The 22,846-nt window shown below is 31.0% G+C and overlaps 1 protein-coding gene, 2 long non-coding RNA genes and 1 pseudogene across 3 annotated transcripts; 1 reads left to right on the top strand and 3 right to left on the bottom strand.

Annotated features, from left to right (window-relative positions):
* Window positions 1–1,565: 1,565 nt before the first annotated feature.
* LOC106404977 lies at window positions 1,566–2,765 on the top strand. The gene is made up of 4 exons (XR_001281206.3): window positions 1,566–1,900; window positions 1,971–2,006; window positions 2,081–2,155; window positions 2,465–2,765. It is a non-coding gene; the product is annotated as an uncharacterized LOC106404977 (long non-coding RNA).
* A 3,682-nt stretch (window positions 2,766–6,447) lies between these two features.
* On the bottom strand, window positions 6,448–10,310 carry LOC106403770 (protein STRICTOSIDINE SYNTHASE-LIKE 12-like). The gene is made up of 3 exons (XM_013844560.3): window positions 9,546–10,310; window positions 8,979–9,248; window positions 6,448–8,597 (listed from the first exon to the last, which is right to left on the bottom strand). Exons 1-3 carry the CDS (start codon window positions 9,791–9,793, stop codon window positions 8,129–8,131), a joined length of 987 nt encoding a protein of 328 aa, XP_013700014.2. The 5' UTR covers window positions 9,794–10,310; the 3' UTR covers window positions 6,448–8,128.
* A 2,747-nt stretch (window positions 10,311–13,057) lies between these two features.
* Window positions 13,058–16,118, bottom strand: LOC125588582. The gene is made up of 2 exons (XR_007324685.1): window positions 13,610–16,118; window positions 13,058–13,296 (listed from the first exon to the last, which is right to left on the bottom strand). It is a non-coding gene; the product is annotated as an uncharacterized LOC125588582 (long non-coding RNA).
* A 1,788-nt stretch (window positions 16,119–17,906) lies between these two features.
* On the bottom strand, window positions 17,907–21,498 carry LOC106405418 (annotated as a pseudogene).
* Window positions 21,499–22,846: the final 1,348 nt, after the last annotated feature.

The raw sequence follows: 22,846 nt of genomic DNA, 5'->3' as shown, positions 1-22,846 counted from the left end.
ATCGAGACACTATATATGCATTATGTACTGCTATGCCATTTAGTTACATTAAATATTTAAGATTGTGGTTTGTTATATTATATATTCATTATGCTATTTAGTTTTAGACAAACTATTTGGTATCAATTTTTTAGGCTATAGACTGATCAAATTTTAAATTCGCCTACTTTAGATTGGAACTTAAAAAGAAAAAAGAAAACAAAAGACATGAAAAAATAATTTATGTATTGCCAACATTATAACTATTGTAGTAGATGTTCTTAGTACAAAAAAATAGAAGTTCAAAGAATAACTTTATGCCACAATGTATAGGTTCAACATTATAACCGTGCAAACGACATCAAATATTTTGGAGGCAGAAAAATTAATGCTTCAACACAACACTACCAGAGATAAATCTATTATTTTCAACTTCTGTTCCTAAGTTATACTTAAACATGGTTTTTAAAAGTTTGATTAAATGTTTCATAATAGGTTATTATTACACAAAACAATAAATGAGAAATCAAAACTAAATCCAAACACTATATTTATAAACCATAAATGTAAAATTTAAATTCCAAACCCTATATCTAAACTCTAAACTCTACCCGAACCCCAAATCTTAAAACTAAATCCAAACACTATATTTGAAACCCAAAACTCTAAACCTAATCTCTATATTCCAAATCATAAAATTTAACAATCATATGTACTCAACTTAAATTCATAAATCTAAACTCCAAATCCAACCCTATTCCCAAACCCCAAATCTTAAAACTCAGGCCAAACTTAATCTAAACCTCAAATACCAAGGTATTGCTTCTTCCTTTACATTGCTAGATAACATTATATGCTACGATTGATATCTTATACCACAATAGCTACGACAAGATCAAACACTATCATAATATCATTTTTAAAATATAATCTCAAATCTAAATTATAAACCTCAAACACTAAATCTTAAATCTACACCCTAAATCTAATACCCTAAACCCCAAAGTTAAACCTTCCATCTAACATTTTCAAACTTATAATATAAATCTCAAACTTAAAATCAAATTAAATCATTTAAAAAAAATCTAATCTCAAATTTAAAATCCAAACCTCAAACACTAAATCTAAACCTATACTTTAAATTTAATACTCTAAAACCCCAGACATAAATCCAACATACAAAGTCACTAATCTAATCTAATATTTTTAACATTAATTCTTAAATTTAAAAGATCCTAATCTTACACTATCCATTACTTACAAAAGTTTATTTTAAAATTTTAAATCTTAACTTTTTATTTTATATATCTAAACTCTAAACCTTACATACATATACCCCAAACATCAATAACAAAATTTAAAATTTAATATCAAATCTAAAATTAAAATTTTAAATTGTGAAATCTAATTCTTTGAATTTTTTCTTAAAATATTTTTGTACATTAAAATTTACCAGTAATATTTTGTGTGTTGAAACAAAAATAGAATAAGAAATAGTTACAAAAATATGATTGGTCAAAATAAAGTGACCAATAATGTACAAGGACTAGGATTGCACTATATTTTAATCACAACCGTTGATTAAATTACATCCAATGGACAAAAATGCATTGAAACTTTTAGTTATCTCCGTGCTTGTTCCCCCAAGACAAGGATCTCATCTGGTCTCTCTCTCTCTCCCGTTTTCTTTCTAACTTATCTCTCAGATTACAGATTTCACATTTTTTTTCTTTCAGAGATTATCTAGATCTCTTTATTTCCAGCAGATCTAATCTTGATTATTGAGGTTCTCTTAGTCAGAAGAGATGGAAAGCTCTACCTCGCCGCTGCCGAGCTCTAGCCCCGCCGCTGTTGAGCTCTAGCCCTGCTGTCTCCATATCCTCCCTGTCTCCGTCAATATCCACACCACCACACTACTACGGTTCGACCTATCTCTCTCTCTCTGTCTCTCTCTATCAGTATGAATCTGATTTTGTTTGTTTTGTTTGTAGGATCGATTCACGCATGAGAGGCTGGAGAAGAAAATGGTACATCCTCTTGTATCTATGTATCTCAGTCTCTCTATTCTGAATCTGAATTTTTTTTTTTGTAATAAATGCAGAAGAAGCTTGAAGGTGGAGGAGGAGGCATATAAGGCGTTCGTGAGCAGTGGAGGCGTTTGTGAGCAAAGGTGGTGGTAAGTTCAGTGTTTCAGTTATTTGTTTGTTGTTTGAGTTATTTTTTAAGCTCTGTCTTTGAGTTATTAGTTCAGACAGGAACTAAAGGATAAATGTGATTTGTTGATTTGATTACGTCTGTTAAAAACGATTGTTTGGTTTTTTTTTTAGGTGTTTGAGTGTTTGATTTATTTGATAAGTTTTGTGCTTGGGTTATGAGTTCAGACAGTAATCTTGTACTAGGTCTAAGTATAAGGGCTATTGTAATGCTTTGGGATTACATTGGTCTTTGCCTCATCTAACAAAACGTTTTGGTGGTTTTTTCATAGGTTTGGGATAGACGACTGCATCCGGAAAGATGTTTTGCTGATGAAGATAAATGGAGTGGATCCTGTTACCTTTGAACCTATTCAGCGTGAGAGTGATGCCTCTGTTCCAACTCCCCAATCAAGCCAAGAACTTGATCAAAATTCTCCCGTACACTAACTCCTCCATCTGATCTTGGTGTCTTTTGTGTTTATACTAAGTTAAACTCTAACAGCATTAGATGTCTTTTGTAACTATTGAACATCATTAGATGTCTTTTGTAAAAAACTTATAATTTTAATGGTATTTGAATGTTTCAATTAATTATTATGCTTTTAATATCATAATTTTGTTTAATGATTTAAATTAGAATTCACATTATTAATAAAACACAGTTTAAAGATAAACTTAAAATAAATAATAAAGCCACGGAAAGCACATAAATTTGTGGCAATTTGTAAATTAAAACCACAAATTTTGACTTGATAAATTGTTGATATTTGTAGAAAAAGCCATGATTTTAAAGTGGCACGAGTTGTGGCTAATAAAACCACAAAATTATTGTGGCTATTTGTGTATCAAATCCACGATTAGTTTTGTAGCTATTTGTAAAATATTTTCTACAGTTTAGAATGTGACTTTTTGTAGCTAAAATTGCAACAAACCCTAGTTAGCGCTATTTGTAGCTATCGGCCACAAAAATCATTTGTGGCTAAGTCGTAGAAGTACAGCAACAAATAGCAACAATCATCCGATTGCCACAAGCTCATAGTCAACGAATTTTTTTTGTGACGATTCGTGGCTAAGCGTTTAATAGCCACAAAAATTAGTCGATAGCCGCAACATTTTTCGTGGCTAAAACCAGAATTTCTTGTAGTGTAAGTACTGGATACCATTTCCAAATAAAATCCCTCGGGGTGAAAGTTATGTGCTGATATGCAATAGCACTAGTGTCACATAAGATGTAAGGGCAGGATTATCGGAGCATATAAGTGGGGTTTTTAAGTTGGGGGTCCCACATTTTGTGTTAAAAACGGTGATAGAAGAGGTTAAATAAGGATCGACTTTGGTGCAATTCTTGCACTGTTTGCGGGCCCCACTGACACGTGGCGGCCCGCGATTGGTTCGATTTTTAATTTTTTTTTTAATCAGCAAAAAAAAAAAAAAAAAATTAAAAATCGACCTATGAAACCGTGTAGCGATAATCATGGTCTAAGATACCAAATTTACATTGCTAGCGATGGGCTCTTTAGTTGCAATGGATTTGAACAGAGGATGCTACGTACAAATTATAGAAGTTAAGGCGCAAACTCTTAGTCATGTTTTGGCCCTCGACTTCGATGTATCTTGACTTATCTTTTGTCTCACTGTTTTGGGTATGGGTCTTGGCTTCCATTATTATTGTTGGTTTTTTTTGTTATTTGTTTGTATTTCTGTTTTATGGGTTTATTTAGCTCTCTCTTTCTTTTTATGTTTCTCAGAAATTTGGTTTACTCATTATAATTCTAGCTTTAACATATAAATATGGGAGTGAATAAATATTTAGAGAAAATTACAGAATAGGACTACACTAATTGTATTATATTACGTCTCTTTGTTCTAACAATATATCTCCTGGCAAGAAAAAATACATATATATATATATATATATGTCTAATTAAGAGGAATATAATATTTTAGTTAATTTAGACATATATATTAGATGATAGTTTATAATTTGAATTGTTCATTGTAATCTATAAGTTTATATTTTGTTAGAAAAATAAACATATTTGCAAAACTATAATTTAAAACGAACACAATCAATATTATATACTTTCAATTTACCAAATTAAACGATTAAACTAAATAAATATAAACATATTGTTGTTGCCAAATAAAATCAGCAAGATCAATATATGTTTAATTATCAATACTATTAAAACAGAAACACTTTTTATCTACTTACAAATAGTGTAGGTCGGACCATTACACTTATTTAACTTCCTATAATTTCTCATACAACTAACTTACTTGTTATTAAATATATACCATATCTAACCAATTATTTTAATATTTTTCAAAATAACATATCTAAAAATATATTCTTAAGTATCATTTTCTAAGATTACATTTTAATAATATTTTTAATATCTTTTACTTAAAATGTAAATATACATTTCTTTTAATATTTACTTTTAAATAATAAAAATCATAAATAATATAAAATGTAAATAAAAACAATTATTAATTCATTTTTCATTTATTAAATAAGAGATGAAATTTCTATAATATTTATATATACATAATATATATTCATAATTAAATTACTACACAAATTAATGAATATAAGTTAATCCATTTATTAACTATTTTATAAATTATAAAATAACAGAATAAAATATATTCATGAATTTTACAACATACCTCAACTTATTGAAACAAATATCAAAGTAAGATATATATAAACTAATAAATAATTTCATATTTTAATATATATATATATATTTAAATTAGAATATTAAAAATAATTCAATATATTTATCAAGTATGAAACAGGTTGAATGAAAATAGTTAGTAGATATAATAATGCGGAATTATAATAATAAACTAAACAGTTACCAATATAAAAATTAATAATAAATTTTTACTAAAATTTTAAAGTTTAAAAATATAAGTGAAATTGATACGAGGCGGGTTATATAAATGAATTATCTTATTTTCATAAAACTATATTGATTTAAATTTAATTTAATTATATACACTTTAAAAATGTTTTTATAAAAAATACATATGTATAAGATTTCTTGTTTTGAGTAAATAAGTTTTTGAATTTTAATTAATCTCGCGCTTTAAAGCGCGGGTCAAAATGTAATAATAAAAATTATTATTAGATATATAATAAAAATATATAACAAAAATAAAATTTATTAATATTTAAATTTCTAATATGATTAATGAAATTAAAGTTAAAATTAAAAATAAACCAAAAACAAAAAATAGAAAAAATTAATAACATGTGAACAATAAAAGTAAACTAAATAAGTAAATAAATGATTATATTTATTTCAAACTTAAATCACTAAATTGTAATAACCGTATACGAATCGTTGATGCTAAAATCTATTTCTATTTTACTATGCATCCTCTCAAATATTGATTCATTACGCTAGGTCCCAGGTTTTAGGGAGTTTTTGCGGATTTTATAGAATTTTTAAATTGCATTTTTTTTTGAAAACCAAACCAGATTACATATAGGGTCACCGACGTTTTACCGCGGGTCCGGGTCGGGTTTCAGAAAAATGAATATAACGCTTCATGTGCAACATTTAAATTTTCATATGCAATCAAAAATACTAATTTATATCATACAAATTTGGTTTTTTTTAAAAATAATTCCGTGCTTTGAAAGCGCATGTCAAAATCTAGTGACCGTTAATATCAAATTCATATTTTTGACCAGATGTAAAGTTCATAGAAAACAAGCTGATCAAGAGGTATAAAATATTTTGTATTACTATATTTGATTCAAATTATGTACTATTTTATAAATTCCAGCATATTTTACAATTTAATTTGGAGAAAAAACTCGCTAAACATTTTGTCACAATGGTAATATAAATATTTAGTTTGTTTATGAAATATTGTATTTAAGAAGTGCAACCATTTTCCAAGGAATTAAAACCATATGCATACCATTTCATGTTTATTATTTTTATTTATTGTAATACACAAATATTATTGAACTGAAAATTAAAGGTAGTTTATATATCCCTTGGGTTCCATGCAAGGTTTTAAATAAGCTTAAGAATTCCAACATAGCGCTCAGTGAGACTCCCGAAGTATAGTCTACCGTCGAACTCGTTAACTTCGCTAAGAAAATTATATAGAAGAGGAACAAAAATTCTCTGAATCACTTCACCGTTAGAGTCGACTTTGGCGACTGCTGTTTGGTTGGTAACCCTCTGCACGGCAGCGATCTAAAATATTGGTGATGATTGGTTAGGCTTTAACTTAGTATTTTAGCTTTATTTTTTTTTTTAAAATCACTAATCCTAACCAATTATGTTGTACCTTTATTTTTAAAGTTAAAAGTTACAGAAAAATTTTACAAATCTTTTCCAATCAAAATGCAGCTTTATTTTTTCATGATACAAAAAACGATAAAAATTTCTTTTTTTTCTATTTGTTTAAAAAAAAATTCATACTTCCTTATTATTTGGCCATAGAAAAATACTAATACATTAAATTGTAATTATAAACAATATGGAAAAGATAAAAAAACGATTTGTTTACTTTCCAATTAAGGATGAAAAGGAGAAAAATCAAAAGATAACTTTTATACAAAAATGAAGAATACCAAATCTTTGATTTTGAAGCAAATTAGGGGCAACGTGGCAGCCATCAAACAACATTAGATGAGGAGATTGGAGACCAAGAAGATGTCCAAATAGTCGATTCTCGACAACACTAGAAGACTATCTAGATGAATTGCAATTTATTTATAGAATTCTCGTAGATAAAATTTTTACTATTCAGATTATGGTTTTTGTTTTATTTTATTTTAGATGATCTTTCTATTTGGATAATTCTATTTATTATTATTTTTAAGAACATATAACTTATTTACATGTTATATTAAAATAACTATAACCAAAATATTACAACAGATCTAACCAATCATGTTTTATTTAAAAAAACTACAGCCAATGGTTTAAAGCTACAGTTATCATAACTACAGAAAAAAATTTCTACAAACAAATCTACTTTAGTAAATTTATAGCTACAACCAAAACACTTATGACACAAATTCTTATAGTTATTGATTTTAAATGGTATATAATTTATTTGATGATATTAATATAAATATATATATAAATTTGAAGATATATTTAATGAGGTTTTCTATTCATATGATTTATGATTATTTATATATTTCATAATAAATGTTTTGAACCATTTATACAAAATTATAATGTGAGACTTTTAACAGCTTTAGTAATTTATCTCCTGGTAAGGAAGAAAATAATATATATTATATATATACATATCCAATTAATAGGATATGATATTTTAGTTAATTAATTAGACATATTAGATGATAGTTTTAATTTGAATGGTGCCCAAAAAAATAAATTTATAATTTGAATTGTTCATTGTAATCTATAAGTTTACCTTTGTTAGAAAATCAAACAGATTTGCAAACAATAATTATTGAAACGAACATAACCAATATTTTCTACTTTCAGTTTACCATATTATACTAGTTAACTAAAGAAATATAAACATATTATTTTTCATATAAAATCAGCAAGATCAATATACGGTTATGACCTTTAGTATGAAACTCATATTTTTGGCCAGATGTAAAGTTCAAAGAGAACAAGCTAATCAAGCGGTATAAAATATTTTGTATTACTATATATGTTTGAATCCAAAATATATACTATTTTACATTTTCAGCATATTTTACAATTTAATTTGGGAAAAAACATGATAAACATTTTGTTACTATGGTAATAATATTAGTTTGTGTATGAAATATTGTATTTAAGAGGTTGAACCATTTTCCAGGAAATTAAAACCATATGCATATCATTACATGTTGATTATTTTTATTTATTATAAAATACAAATATTATTGAACTGAAAATTAAAGGTAATTTATCCCATTGTGTTTCGTTCACCCTTGGGTTCCATTCAAGGTTTCAAAGCTTAAGAGTTCCAACATATCGTTCAGTGAGACTCCCGAAGTATAGACTACCGTCGAACTCGTTAACTTCGCTAAGAAAATCATATAGAAGAGGAAGATAAATTCTCTGAAGCACTTCACCGTTAGAGTCGACTTTGGCGACTGCTGTTTCGTTGGTAACCCTCTGCACGGCAGCGATCCAAAAGTTTCCAGTAGAACCGATTCTTTTGATACTGCTAGGGTGTAAACGTGATGGCGAATTGCTGAAGTTTTCAGAAGAGCCAGCTTTAGGTCCTTTTATCCAATACCTTATGATATTATACTTTGTAAACTGACTAACCAACACGAAAGAACCATCCGAGCTTACGGTACAACCAGCTGCGCCGCCTAGACCTTCCATCAATACGGTGACAACCTTAGTTGATGGGTCGTACTTGTAGAGTTTTCCTGTGGCGTCATTCAGACGCAATAGAAGATGCATTTGGCTACATACATAGCAAAATAGTCACGTATATGAAGTAAGAAACAAATGTATCCGAAAAAGCAAGATATATTTGAGTAAGTACTTTTTTTACCCAATTTAAATCATTATAGGTTAATATTTTGGAATGGTTTTTTCTTAATTATTACTATTAAAAAAAAGTTCATCAATAATTACGTTGTAATTTATTCGGATATATCCATTTTATTAGAATTGTTTGCTTTTTAAATATTGTTAAAAAAAGTTGCAAAGATTATAATTTTATATCATCTGTAACCCTAAAACTAGTTTATGTAAGAATAAAAATCCATTCGCCACACTTTTTAATTAAATGATGATCGAAACAATTAGTACATATATAGAAGAAGAGAAGAAGAAACTTTACTATGCGCTGAACTGTGAGCTCAAGGAAGTGAAGTAGACGATACCAGTTGTTGGATCAACGTCAAGACCATTGAGAGACTCGAAGGCCTTTCCATCAACACCGTCGGCTATCTTTACGGCCAAACCACCGGCGGGAGAAACAACGTGAAGACCCAATAGAGCATCGGCGACGTAGAGATCACCTGTTATCTCATTGAAGGCTATCCCCGCCGGTCGGCCGCACATTTTGGAGGAAATCGGTTCTTGTAAAGCGTAGCACAATAAAGAGTTCCTGAATTGTAATAAGAACAATTGAAACCAGTGAAATTCAAATATATAAATGATGTTAGTATTTGTATCTGTAGGTTTTGTTTGTGTGTATGACATCATATAAATTTTTTATATTGATCAGAGTTGGGTATTACTTATATATTAGACATTCTCTCAGTTTCTCGGGTAATATACATCACACGTATATGGCACGTGAAATTTGTCATCGTTAGTGAAGTCTACGTACTTTTTTTATACTATGTTATAATCCGTAACAACATACTTCCTCATCGAATAAATAAAAATTAAAGGAACTTACGATGATTCTGTGATTTGTGCAAAACGGACAAAACCCTTCTCGGGAGTATACTTGATGATTGCACCACCGGAGACTCCAGTGTAGAATCCTTTTTCTGTGGAATTAAAGGCGAAAGAGTGAGGGCCGGACATAAGTATTGGCAGCGGAAGTGGCTGTAAAGACGCGACAAACTGCGCGTCAACCGAGATGACCGCACACAAAAGAGAAAGAAGAAGGAGAAGAGATATTGTGGACAAAGAAGACATCATATCGTTTCTTTAGTTTTTATCGGTTCTATTGCTCTATAACTGTTATTGAATGAGGCTTTGTAATCTGTATGTGTGTCTATTTATAGGTTCGTGGGCTTGTTAAGCTTGGAGAAGAAGCAATATGTTTATTGGAAGATTTACATTAAGTGTAATGGATATTACTTGAAGAGAAAAAGGCAAGAGAGTTATTCCTTGGGAGAAAAAGGAAAGTTGCTTAAGTTGCTTTTGAAAGAACTTGGAGAGCAAGTTCTGGTTATGTATACATGGAGGACGTACCTCTATGATGAGAATTGTCTCTGGAAAAAGAAAAAGTCGAGAGATTACTGTTTTGTGCTTGTGTGATCAAGCATTTGGTGTCACTGCACTGCGCTAGGTGCTGAAGTAGTTGGTGAAGTACTTCCGAGGAGTTGGAAGATTGAAGTCTAGATTCAGGGGGAGTTTAGCTCGGGGTCGGGAAGATTCTGATAAACAAAAGTCTAGGCTCTAGGGTGAGTTTTAGCTTAGGATTGGGGTAATCCTAAAGGATTTTTGTAATAGAAAAGATTGGTGTAAGACTTTCTTATTCTAGTGAATTCGAAAAGAGAAAAACTTGTGTCTTGTTTATTTCTGCATTTTACTCTGACCTCACTGCACTAACAATTGGTATCAGAGCAGGTCACCTAAGTTACTGGTGTGATCTTGAAGGGTGAGGACAGAAACTGGTTCAGGAAGAAGGACAGAGTTTGTGATGGCGGCATATCAAGAGGGAACGTCTATGACAAAACCCCCACGTCTTGATTCATCCAATTATGGATATTGGAAGGTGCGTATGCAAGCTTTTATCAGCGGTCTTGATGAGGATTGTTGAAGTTCTATTGAAGCTGGTTGGAGTCCTCCGGTGATGCTTGATGATGAGAAGGTTGAAGTTCTTAAGCCAAGAGATAAGTGGACTGCTGCAGAGAAGAAGGCTTCAAGTTGCAACTCTAAGGCCAAGACTGCGATTTACAATGCTATTGACGCAAGCTACTTTAAGTTGATTTCTCAATGTGCTTCAGCTCAGAAGGCATGGAAGACATTGGAGAATATGTTTGAAGGTACTACAAGTGTCAAACGTACCAAGCTGGATATGTTAGCATCAACGTTTGAGAATCTGAGGATGGATGAAGAGGAAACCGTGGCTCAGTTTAGTGCTAAGTTGTGTGACATTTCGAATGAATGTTTTGAACTTGGAAAGCAGTACAAGGACAAGAAGCTGGTGAAGAAGCTGAAGAGATCGTTGCCTTCCAAGTTTGAGTCAAAGATCTCTGCTGTAGAAGAAGCTCACAATCTGGATGAGATGGCTTTTGATGAGTTTGTTGGGATTCTTCAAGCTTTTGAGCTGAGCAAATCATATGCAAAAGGGGAGAAGAAGAAAGAAGATCCATATGGAATTGCTTTAAAGGGTTCATCTTCTGAAGATCCTATGGGGTTGCTGTCAAGATACTTTGCTAGTTATCTGAAGCAAAGAGAAGAGAGGATAAAGAATGGAAGAAGAAATGATTCAGGTAGATCATCATCTAAGGTACAATGCTATAAGTGCAATGGATTTGGGCAAGTTCGGAAGGAGTGTGCGAATTTACTAAAGCAAAAGAAGAAGGACGACAAGAATGAGTCTGATGATGATTCAGATGATGATGAGAAGCTAAAGAACTTTGTGGCGTTCACAACTTTTGTGTCTGGTTCTAAGAAAGAATCTGTGACGGGATCTGCGGCGGGATCTGTCTCAGCGTCTGTGTCAGGATCTTCATGTGGAGGTGATGATCATGCTGGAAGTGATGATGATGATGGTGGAAGCTTTGATCTTGCTGGGAATTATGAGAAGCTGTATGAGCATTGGCTCAAGTTGGTTGAGGCGAACTCAGATTTGGTTAAAGAGAAAGCCAAGCTAGAAGCTCAAGTTGCTGAAGCAATTAAGTATGCTTCAGAGAAAGAAGAAGAAGCACGACAGGCTGTTGCTCAACTTGCAGAGACTCAGAAGGGTTTGAGGATGCTGAATAATGGGACGGATCAGCTAGATCAACTTCTCAGTATTGGGCAAAGTGATAGATGCGGTCTTGGATATCAAGGAGAATGCTCTAAGGCTGAAGGTGTTTTTGTATCAGCAGGAAAAACTAAGGATGTAGCTACGTCTGATAAAAAGCCTGAGGTTAAGAGGTTTGCTGGGAATGCAACATATAGGAAGATTGCAGTGAAGCCTGTAACTGGTGTGAAGAATGTGACTGCTACGCGTGCTGCTACGAGTACTGCTACGGCAACTGATACGGCGACTGCTCCAGAGAGAGTTTCTGGATTGAAGAGTGGATCTCAACAAAGGTTTCGGCCTGTTTGTTATCACTGTGGTGTTGTTGGACACATTAGACCATGGTGTTTCAAGTTATTGAGGGAGAAGAATCAGATGGAGCAAGCTTATGGTATGAGGTATCATGGACCTATATGTTATTCTTGTGGAGTTCAAGGGCATATGCGGCGTGATTGTGTCAAGTCTGTTCAAGAAGCTAATCATGGAGGATTTGGGCTCATGAATACGTGGTCTACGAGATTTGATCACTATGGAGATGGTGGAATGGGATTTCCTCCTTACTTTGGAGGATATGGATCTTCATGTTAGTTTTTGACCATGATGTGAATCATAGGGGGAGATTGAAGACGTGGTTTTCTATCCAGAGGTGATGAGTTCACATGCATAGTCAAAAAAGGGGAGATTGAAGATGTATATTCTGTATCAGTTCGTGAAGTACTACAGGAGGTAGTACATGCGTGTGTCATGAAGATGGGCTTGGTTGAAGTTCGCATGTTGTGATGTTCGTGGGCTTGTTAAGCTTGGAGAAGTAGCAATATGTTTATTGGAAGATTTACATTAAGTTTAATGGATATTACTTGAAGAGAAAAAGGCAAGAGAGTTATTCCTTGGGAGAAAAAGGAAAGTTGCTTAAGTTGCTTTTGGAAGAACTTGGAGAGCAAGTTCTGGTTATGTATACATGGAGGACGTACCTCTATGATGAAAGTTGTCTCTGGAAAAAGAAAAAGTCGAGAGATCATTGTTTTGTGCTTGTGTGATCAAGCCTTTGGTGTCACTGCACTGCGCTAGGTGCTGACGTAGTTGGTGAAGTACTTCCGAGAAGTTGGAAGATTGAAGTTTAGATTCAGGGGGAGTTTAGCTCGGGGTCGGGAAGATTCTGATAAACAAAAGTCTAGGCTCTAGGGTGAGTTTTAGCTTAGGATTGGAGTAATCCTAAAGGATTCTTGTAATAGAAAAGATTGGTGTAAGAATTTCTTGTTCTAGTGACTTTGAAAAGAGAAAAACTTGTGTCTTATTAAATTCTGCATTTTACTCTGACCTCACTGCACTAACAACAACGTGAAGACCCAACAGAGCATCGGCGACATAGAGATCACCTGTTTTCTCATTGAAGGCTATCCCAGCCGGTCTGCCGCACTTTTTGGAGGAAATGGGTTCTTGTAAACCGTAGCACAATAAAGAGTTCCTGTTAAAAAGAACAATTGAAACCAGTGAAATTAATATATATATAAATTAGTATTTGTATCGCTAGGCTTTGTTTGTGTGTATGACATCATATAAGAATATATATTAGACATTGTCTCTTTTTTGGGTAATATTACATCACATGTATATGACATGTGAAACTGTCATCGTTTAGTGAAGTCTACGTACATTTTTATACTATGTTAAAATCCCTAACAACATACTTCCTCATCGAATAAATAAAATTAAAAGAACTTGCGATGATTTTGTGATGTGTGCATGCAAAAATGACAAAACCCTTCTCGGGAGTATACTTGAGGATTGTACCACCGGAGACTCCAGTGTAGAATCCTTTTCCTGTGGAATTAAAGGCGAAACATTGAGGGCCGGACATAAGTATCGGCAGCGGAAGTGTCTGGAAAGAAGCGTCAACCGAGAGGACCGCCCACAAAAGAGAAAGAAGAAGAAGAGGGAGAAGAGATGTTGTGGACAAAGATGACATCATATCGTTTCTTTAGTTTTTTTTTCTATTGCTCTATTATTATTATTGCATGAGGCTTTGTAATCTGTATGTATGTCTATTTATAGGTTTGTGATTTTTTATCTTCTTTGTTCCATAAGTTGTTAACATTGACGGCACATCATACATTCTTGTTTGTTATTATTTTTCAAAGTGTAAATGAGTCGAAAAAATAAAGTGCACAATTAACCGACACATAAAATTTGTTAGCATAGATTATTTTTAATCTTTGGGATTTCTTTTATATTTCAAATCTACTAGACCAGTAAAGTAAATTATAACTAATTTAGACACATCATGTAATACAAGTACAACCCCTCTTAAATCACTGGTTTATTCAATAGTATAAATTTATTAAGACAAATTATTTGGAGCTAAATTTCTCTAGAGTTTAGACTTTATTAAGATACCTAACCCTGAACTGAAGTTTAGCCTTCAATCCTCCAAATATCTAAAGTACATTTCACCAACTACGTCAACACTTAATACACACCGATGATAGCAACAAGCAACGTCAACACCAACATCACAACACATCAACACAAGCTCGAACAACGACACATTCCATCAAACACTTACATGCTCATTTACATATTCAAAAAGTAAATTTATCTATAAACTCTACTTTTTTGAAGGATTAGTCCATATTTTTCTATAGATCATCTGAAATGTCTCCAGATTAATAAAATTATATTTTGCCGAAAAAAATATAGAACGAAAAGAAAGAATAACTTCTACAAGCAAGCTATATAAAATTTATTATGTATTTCTTTAGGGATTACAGACAAACTCGACCACCCATGAGAAACTCAAGTTTGGGAGATTGTTATCATGACAGCTAAGCATTAGTTGTTTAGCTGACTTGTATAATTTATACAGGTACATTGTAACAGTGTTGCATGTCTTGTAATTTAAAAACTGCCAATATTGTATTTCTTGCCGGCTCTTGGCTCCGGAAGGCAGCTGTCCTTGCCGGCTTGCGTATTTCAGATCATATTGATATAGTTTTAATTTCTAGATGAAAAAAAAAAGTATTACTAAACAAATTTTGAAAAGTCATCATCATACTTGCTAACCATGCCACTTAAAAACTATTATAAAGATTTGAAGCAAAACAATTGACTAACAATGAAAGATATGTGATTACGACTACTAACCATGAAAGCCATATCGAAAATTGTTGACTAACAATGAAAAAAATGTTACTGTACATATGAATCGACAACAAAGCATTTGTCTTTCGCATGCTTTATTAGATATAGATCCACGCTTTAGGATTAGAGACTTATATATATATATATATAAATAGTTTCACGTTTTACATGGACTAAAAATTTATATAACTAAATAGTATTTATACTAGGTAGAGATACGCACAAGGTGCGGGGTGAAACTACTATAAAAAAACAAGGTGCATTATATATTCATACAAAGTTTGCAGATTACATTATTGATAATATTAACATGTATATTATAATGTAGGATAAAATGTATATAGTAAATTTAATGAGACATAAAGAAGGTGCATTGCATAACTTGCTCATATAGCATGTAGTAGGAACCACGCTGAGAATTAACGCCAAAGATTTATAATATTAATTCATCGATATAGGTACTTAATGTGTGAGAAGTTAGAATACACGATCAAATTGCTAAAGAATATTTGTCAACTTTGAGAATTTTATTTATCTAGATTGATACATTATGGTATTGAAACCATAAACATAAGATCTTCCTGTTATGTGAGCGAGATTTGCCGGGCAGATGACAGCTTTAAATAAAATACCAAGTTATGTTTTAGAATATACCTAGAAAATAATGGCAACTTAATGGTATTCATCTCACCTATATTAAAGAGAAATTCACTTTGAACACAATTAATATTTCCATAACATTAAGCATAATTAACCAATACATATATCCACGGTATGTTACCAAAAGGTCATATCCTATATACCAAACATCATTTTTCAAATTTTTTAAATTAACATATCTATGAGATGAAAATGGTATATATGTGAGTATCGCTGCTGGTTTATATTACGAATTAACTATTGACCTTTTGATAGTGATTTACTCCTGATTGACAAAGATTTGACTCACAACTTTCTTTTTGAACTTTTTAAATACTAGAATATAACCTCGTACGTTATATATGCTACAGTACAATAGTACACGATTAACAATAAAATATATGAGTTCCATATTTAAGTATTTGTAGTCTATGACCAGGGGCGAAGCCAGTAAAACAGTTGTAGGTACAGGTGCACCCATAATTTTATGAATATTAATGAGTTTTGTATGTAAAAATTTTAAATTCTAGCTGGTTAATGGCTACATACAAGTGCAAACCATCCAAGGTTCGACACCAACTATGGTTTTTATTTTCTCCTTTATGAATTATGCACCCAGTAATAATAAATCCTACCTTTGCCCCTGTCTATGACCAAGACAAAGAAAATCATTCATATAAGTATCAAAAACAGTGAAATGCATATTTTAGAATTGCATCGTGACAAAAATAAAGCAAATACTCTACTTTTATCCACAATAGCGGCTCGAGAAAAACATACCATGATCCAAAGTCCGACTCCAAATGATAAATCTCACACATGAGGAAGATTTTGGAAGAAAAACGAGAGAAGACACTGTGAAGAAACTAAGCCACTTCTAAATCTAAACAAGAGATGCAAAGAACGAGCGAACAGGCCGGAAAGAAAACACTGTAACAACCAGCACGAAATCTTAAAATAGTTAAATTGACTTACACAATTGCTTAATCCGGAAATTTTTTCACATAAGTCACTCGAGTTGCGCGCAATAAGAACCCCTCATGATTATTTAGTTTTAACATATGGAGTTTTCTCACAAAAGTAAATAATACAAGTATAACCCATTATTTAAAATCATACAGATATCAGGTTTTCCAAAACCTGTTTCTATGTTATTACCAATTTGTTATTAAATGTATAGTTGTAATTTGATCCGAACTGAATATTACCAAACATATAGAATCAAAATCAAACGTATGCATTTTTAATCAATAATCCTAAATTTGTTTTTAGTTTATTTTTAATATCTGAATAGATACTAAAAGAGAATTTTAATAGTTGTAAAATAATTGTTTTTAGATCAAATAATTCGGAATATAACAATCCAGTTATCTTTTATCATTTTTAAATAAACTTTTCAAACAATATGAGATTACAAAACATTTATGACTCTTAGGGTGGGCATTCGGTTACCCATTCGAATTTGGTTAGGATCTATTCAGGTCTCGGATTTTCAGGGTTAAAGATTTCAACCTCATTCAAGTATTTATAAATTTTGGTTTGGGTTCGGATCAGATCTTTGTTGGTTCGGGTTCGGATAAACTATTTAAATTATTTTTTTCAAAAAAATTCACATATACTTTAAAATTCTCAAAATATTAAAACAAAATAATATATTATATACAAATTTGAACAATATATGTCAAAATACCTAAACTTATCATATAAATTGGTTTGACTTGAATATTTGGATAGAAAATCAATAGATATTTAACATATTTTTGGAGTTTTGAGTATTTCTTAGCTATTTTAGACATTTGTTTTTGACTATTTGTACGATAATACAGATATAACATTGTAATTTATTAATATTGTGTTTTTTCTCGTTGTTTTAACAATTTAAATATAAAGAATATATTATAGTAGAATCTCTATAAATTAATAATATTGAGACTTTGAAATTTTATTAATTTTAAAAAAAAATTATTTAGATTTCTTATTTTAAGATATATTTATTCTAAGATAAAAAAAATATTTGATTTTAGTGTATAGACATTAAATATTATTTTTTGAAATTTGACATTTATATTAATTTTATTATATTATTTGGTGTATATAAAATATTTTGCATAGAACTTAAATGTGATTTTAGATATAATATTACTAAATATCATCAAAAAATATTAAGTGTTAAGAAAATATAAAGATAATATCATTGTGAATATAAAACAAATAATATAATAATATGTTCTTACTTATATAAAATATGTATACGTATAAATTATTAATTTATAATTTATTGGGACAATATATTTACATATAATTTTTAAAAAATTTATTATCTTATTATTTCATCGATTGGTGTCAAATTTTGAACTGGTCCTAATTGGAACCGCGAAATTTATTAATTTATAGAGATTATTAATTTATCGAGTATTAATTTATAGAGGTTATATTGTATATCTGTTGGCTATTGTTATTTTGTTGATGTTTTATGGATTGTGATTGTTTATAATCCTATCTTTTTAGTGTTACTAGATTTCTTTTAAAACTATGAAACACAAAATATAATTTAATACATTCATTACCAAAATGAATATTTAAGTTTTATAATCTTTAATATTAATTTAAAATTCTGTCTAATTTAATAATTTATTTATTTTTATAAAAAACATTAGAATTAAAAATGTTATGTATGTATATATATATATAATTCCACACAAGGTGCAGACCATCAACTAGTAGTATTTATATTTTCAGCATATTTACAATTTAGTTTGAAATTTTTTGATAAATATTTTGTTACTATGGTAATAATATTTAGTTTCTGTATGAAATATTGTATTACAGAAGTTGAACCAATTTCCAAAGAATTAGAACCATATGCATATCATTTCATGTTTATTATTTTTATTTATTGTAATATACAAATATTATTGAACTGAAAATGAAAGGTAGTTTATCCCATTGTGTTTCGTTCACCCTTGGGTTCCACTCAAGGTTTTAAAGCTTAAGAATTCCAACATATCGTTCAGTGAGACTCCCGAAGTATAGACTACCGTCGAACTCGTTAACTTCGCTAAGAAAATTATATAGAAGAGGAACATAAATTCTCTGAATCACTTCACCGTTAGAGTCGACTTTGGCGACTGCTGTTTGGTTGGTAACCCTCTGCACGGCAGCGATCCAAAAGTTTCCAGTAGAACCGATTCTTCTGATACTGCTAGGGTGTAAACGTGATGGCGAATTGCTGAAGTCTTCAGACGAACCAGCTTTAGGACCTTTTATCCAATACCTCTTGATGTTATTCTTTGTAAACTGACTAACCAGCACGAAAGAACCATCCGAGCTTACGGTACAACCAGCTGCGCCGCCTAGACCAATATGGTGACAGTCTTTGTTGATGGGTCGTACTTGTAGAGTTTTCCTGTGGCGTCATTCAGACGCAACAGAAGATGCATTTGGCTACATACATAACAAAAAGTAAGAAACAAATGTATCCGAAAGCAAAAGATATTTGAGTGAGTACTTTTTTAACCCAATTAAAATCATTATAGGTTAATATTTTGGAATGGTTTTTCTTATGAAGACCGTTTACTATTCAAAAAAAAGTTTATCAATAATTACGTTGTAATTTAGTCGGATATATCCTTTTTGTTAGACTTGTTTGCTTTTTAAATATTGTTAAAAAGTTGCGAAAAATATAATTTTATATCATCTGTAACTGTAAAACTAGTTATGTAATAAAAAAGACCCATTTGCCACACTTTTTAATTAAATGATGATCAAAACAATTAGTACATGTATAGAAGAAGAGAGGAAGAGGAAGAAGAAACTTACTATGCGCTTAAGTGTGAGCTCAAGGAAGTGAAGTAGACGATACCAGTTGTTGGATCAACGTCAAGACCATTGAGAGACTTGAAGGGATTTCCATCAACACCGTCGGCGATCTTCACGGCTAAACCACCGGCGGGAGAAACAACGTGAAGACCCAACAGAGCATCGGCGACGTAGAGCTCACCTGTTTTCTCATTGAAGGCTATCCCCGCCGGTCGGCCGCACCTTTTGGAGGAGATCGGTTCTTGTAAAACGTAGCACAATAAAGAGTTCCTGAATTGTAATAAGAACAATTGAAACCAGTGAAATTAAAATATATAAATGATGTTATTATTTGTATTTCTAGGTTTTGTTTGTGTGTATGACATCATATAAAAAAATATATTGATCAGAGTTGGATATTACATATATATTAGACATTCTCCATTTTTTGGGTAATATACATCACATGTATATTGACACGTGAAATTGTCGTCGTTAGTGAAGTCTACGTACTTTTTTATACCATGTTATATAATCCCTAACAACATACTTCCTCATCGAATAAATAAAACTAAAAGAACTTACGATGATTCTGTGATGCGTGCAAAAGTGACAAAACCCTTCTCGGGAGTATACTTGAGGATTGTACCGCCGGAGACTCCAGTGTAGAATCCCTTTTCTGTGGAATTAAAGGCGAAAGATTGAGGGCCGGACATAAGTATTGGCAGCGGAAGTGACTGGAAAGACGCGTCAACCGAGATGACCGCACAAACAAGAGAAAGAAGAAGGAGAAGAGATATTGTGGACAAAGATGACATCTTATCGTGTTTTTAGTTTTTTTTTTCGTATTGCTCTATAATTATTATTGCGTGAGGCTTTGTAATCTGCATGTATGTCTATTTATAGGTTTGTGATTTTTGTCTTCTCTATTCCATATGTTAAAACATTGACAGCACATGATACATTCTTGTTTGTTATTATTTTTAAAAGGGGAATGAGTCGAAAAAAACAAAGTGCAAAAGTAATTACAACACATAAAATTTGTTAACAGAGTTTATTTTCGAATTTTTGAGATTTCGTTCGGATTTCAAATCCATTAAAATTATAAATTAAACTATAATCAATTTACACACGCGTAGTACGAATACAACCTTTTTAAATCATGCTCTGTACTAGAGTATTCTCTAGACTATATTTGAGAAGTGATTTGTATATGTGTCATTACTACATTAATTTTCACAAAAAATGATAACATGACTTAAAAGAAATATGACATGGCATAAATTTAATTGTGACATGTAAAATTTACTATATTTAGATTTATGTTTTTGGTAAGATTTCTTAAATATAATAATGATGATTTTCTATATACTGATTTATATTTTTGGAAAAGTTTCATAATATAGTAATAACTAATAAATTTTATATCAAAAATATTTTTTTCTCAGTAAATATTCATTTTGGTAAGATTTTATGATACCTAATAACTTTTCTATATCAATTAAAATAATATGTTTTTATACATAAATAATAATTACGAATATTAAAATTTTACATCAATATATGAATCATATTTTTATTATTAAAATAAGTGTAGTTTAAAATATATTTTATCAACGTATATAAGTTATTTTTATTTAATGTATATATTATTAGAAATAATTTATATATTTACAAATAGACATATTTAAAAATGGTAATTAAATAAATAATAATATAATAAAGTAACTTTATAAATTTCAATTATTTTTATCAAAAGTTAAATAATGCAAAATTAAAAGGTCAAAGTAAACTTGAATAAATCAAACTAAAAACAATTACATTATGGTTTTATTTTTTAAACTAATAAAACTAAAATATAAAAATAGAAAATTTTATTTATATATAACATTTTTAAATATTTTATATATGCGCATGGCGCAGGAAAACTCCTAGTGAATTCTTTAAAACAACAGAATTTATAATTTATTAAGATACATAACCCTAAACAAAATTTTTACTGAATTTAGACTTTAATCTTCCAAATTACACTTCTAAGTAATTTACCAAATATGTACACTTAACACACTAATGATAAAAACAATCATGTCAACACCAACACACGTCATGCTTGATCACCACATATAACTCTGTCACATGCTACGTCGTCACAATAAGCTTAATCAACACAAGCTTTGAATAATGACACACACCGTCAAACCACTTACCCCCCCCCCCCCCCCCCCCGTCAAAATAAACTGCATATATTTTTAAGAACTAATCTTAATTTTTTAATAGATTTGGAATATCTCCAGACTAATTAAAAAATATTTTTGCCGATAAAAATAAATAACAAGGAGAGAGCACAACTTCTACAAGCAAGTTATATAAAATTTATTATGTATTTTTTTAGGGATTATTGAAAAACTCGACTACCCATGAGAAACTCAAGTTTGGGAGATTGTTATCATGACAGCTAAGCATTCGTTGTTTAGCTGTCTTGTATTATTTATACCGGTACATTGTAACAGTATGTTGTATATGATAGTACATGTCTTGTAAAATAAAAACTGCAATATGTATTACTAAACAAATTTTGATACGGGGCATCATCATACTTGCTACCCATTCGCCACTTAAAAACTATTATAAAGATTTGAAGCAAAACAATTGACTAACAATGAAAAATATGTGATTACTACAACTAAACATGAAGCCATATAGAAAACAGTTGGCTAACAATGAAACATATTTGAGTATACATATGAATGGACAACAAAGTGAAGAGGTAAGATGTCTGTCCTGGAGTAGTCGCTGTTGTAGTTACTGAAGCAGACGTCGTGGTGAGTGGTGAAGACCATGTGGAGTCAAAGTGCTGAGCTGGAGTCGTGTAGACTTGGAGAGCAAGAAAATATCTTGGAGATATGGAAAGATGAATAAAGTTGACGAGCAAGTTTATGACTTAAAAGAAGAGAAATAAGTGCATTTCAAGAAAAGGAAAGTTGCACTTAATGTTATGGAAGATGTCCATATCCATGTTGCCTTGGAGACTAGAGTTTTAGGAACGTGGAGAACAATATAAGATAGCTATGAGTCGTCTGTAAAGAGACAGAGACACAGAGGCTGATCTTATAGAGAGAGATAAGCTCTCGGAAGTGTTCTTGGGTCGTGCTGAAGCAGTGGCTGAAGTATTTGACGGGAGAGAGACATAAACGGGTAGCTTAGGAATCCTTCAGTGTCGTGTGTTAGGGTGTTAACACTAGACGAGTAAAGCTGAATAAACAAGATCTTGTAATAGATTGTTTAAAGGAGATTCTAATAAAGCATAGTGTTTGCTTGTAGTTATTTTATCTTTTGGTTTACTTTCTGCATTACTATATTTTGGTGTCATCTTGCACTAGCAAGTGATATCAGAGCGGAGCACCTAAGTTATCGGTGTAATCCTGAAGGTGAAGATAGAC

The sequence above is a fragment of the Brassica napus genome, chromosome C6, assembly GCF_020379485.1.
Source record: "Brassica napus cultivar Da-Ae chromosome C6, Da-Ae, whole genome shotgun sequence".
NCBI classification, from domain to species: Eukaryota; Viridiplantae; Streptophyta; class Magnoliopsida; order Brassicales; family Brassicaceae; genus Brassica; species Brassica napus.
Note: the sequence above shows the minus strand (reverse complement) of the source record. Positions and strands in the feature narration are given on the sequence as shown.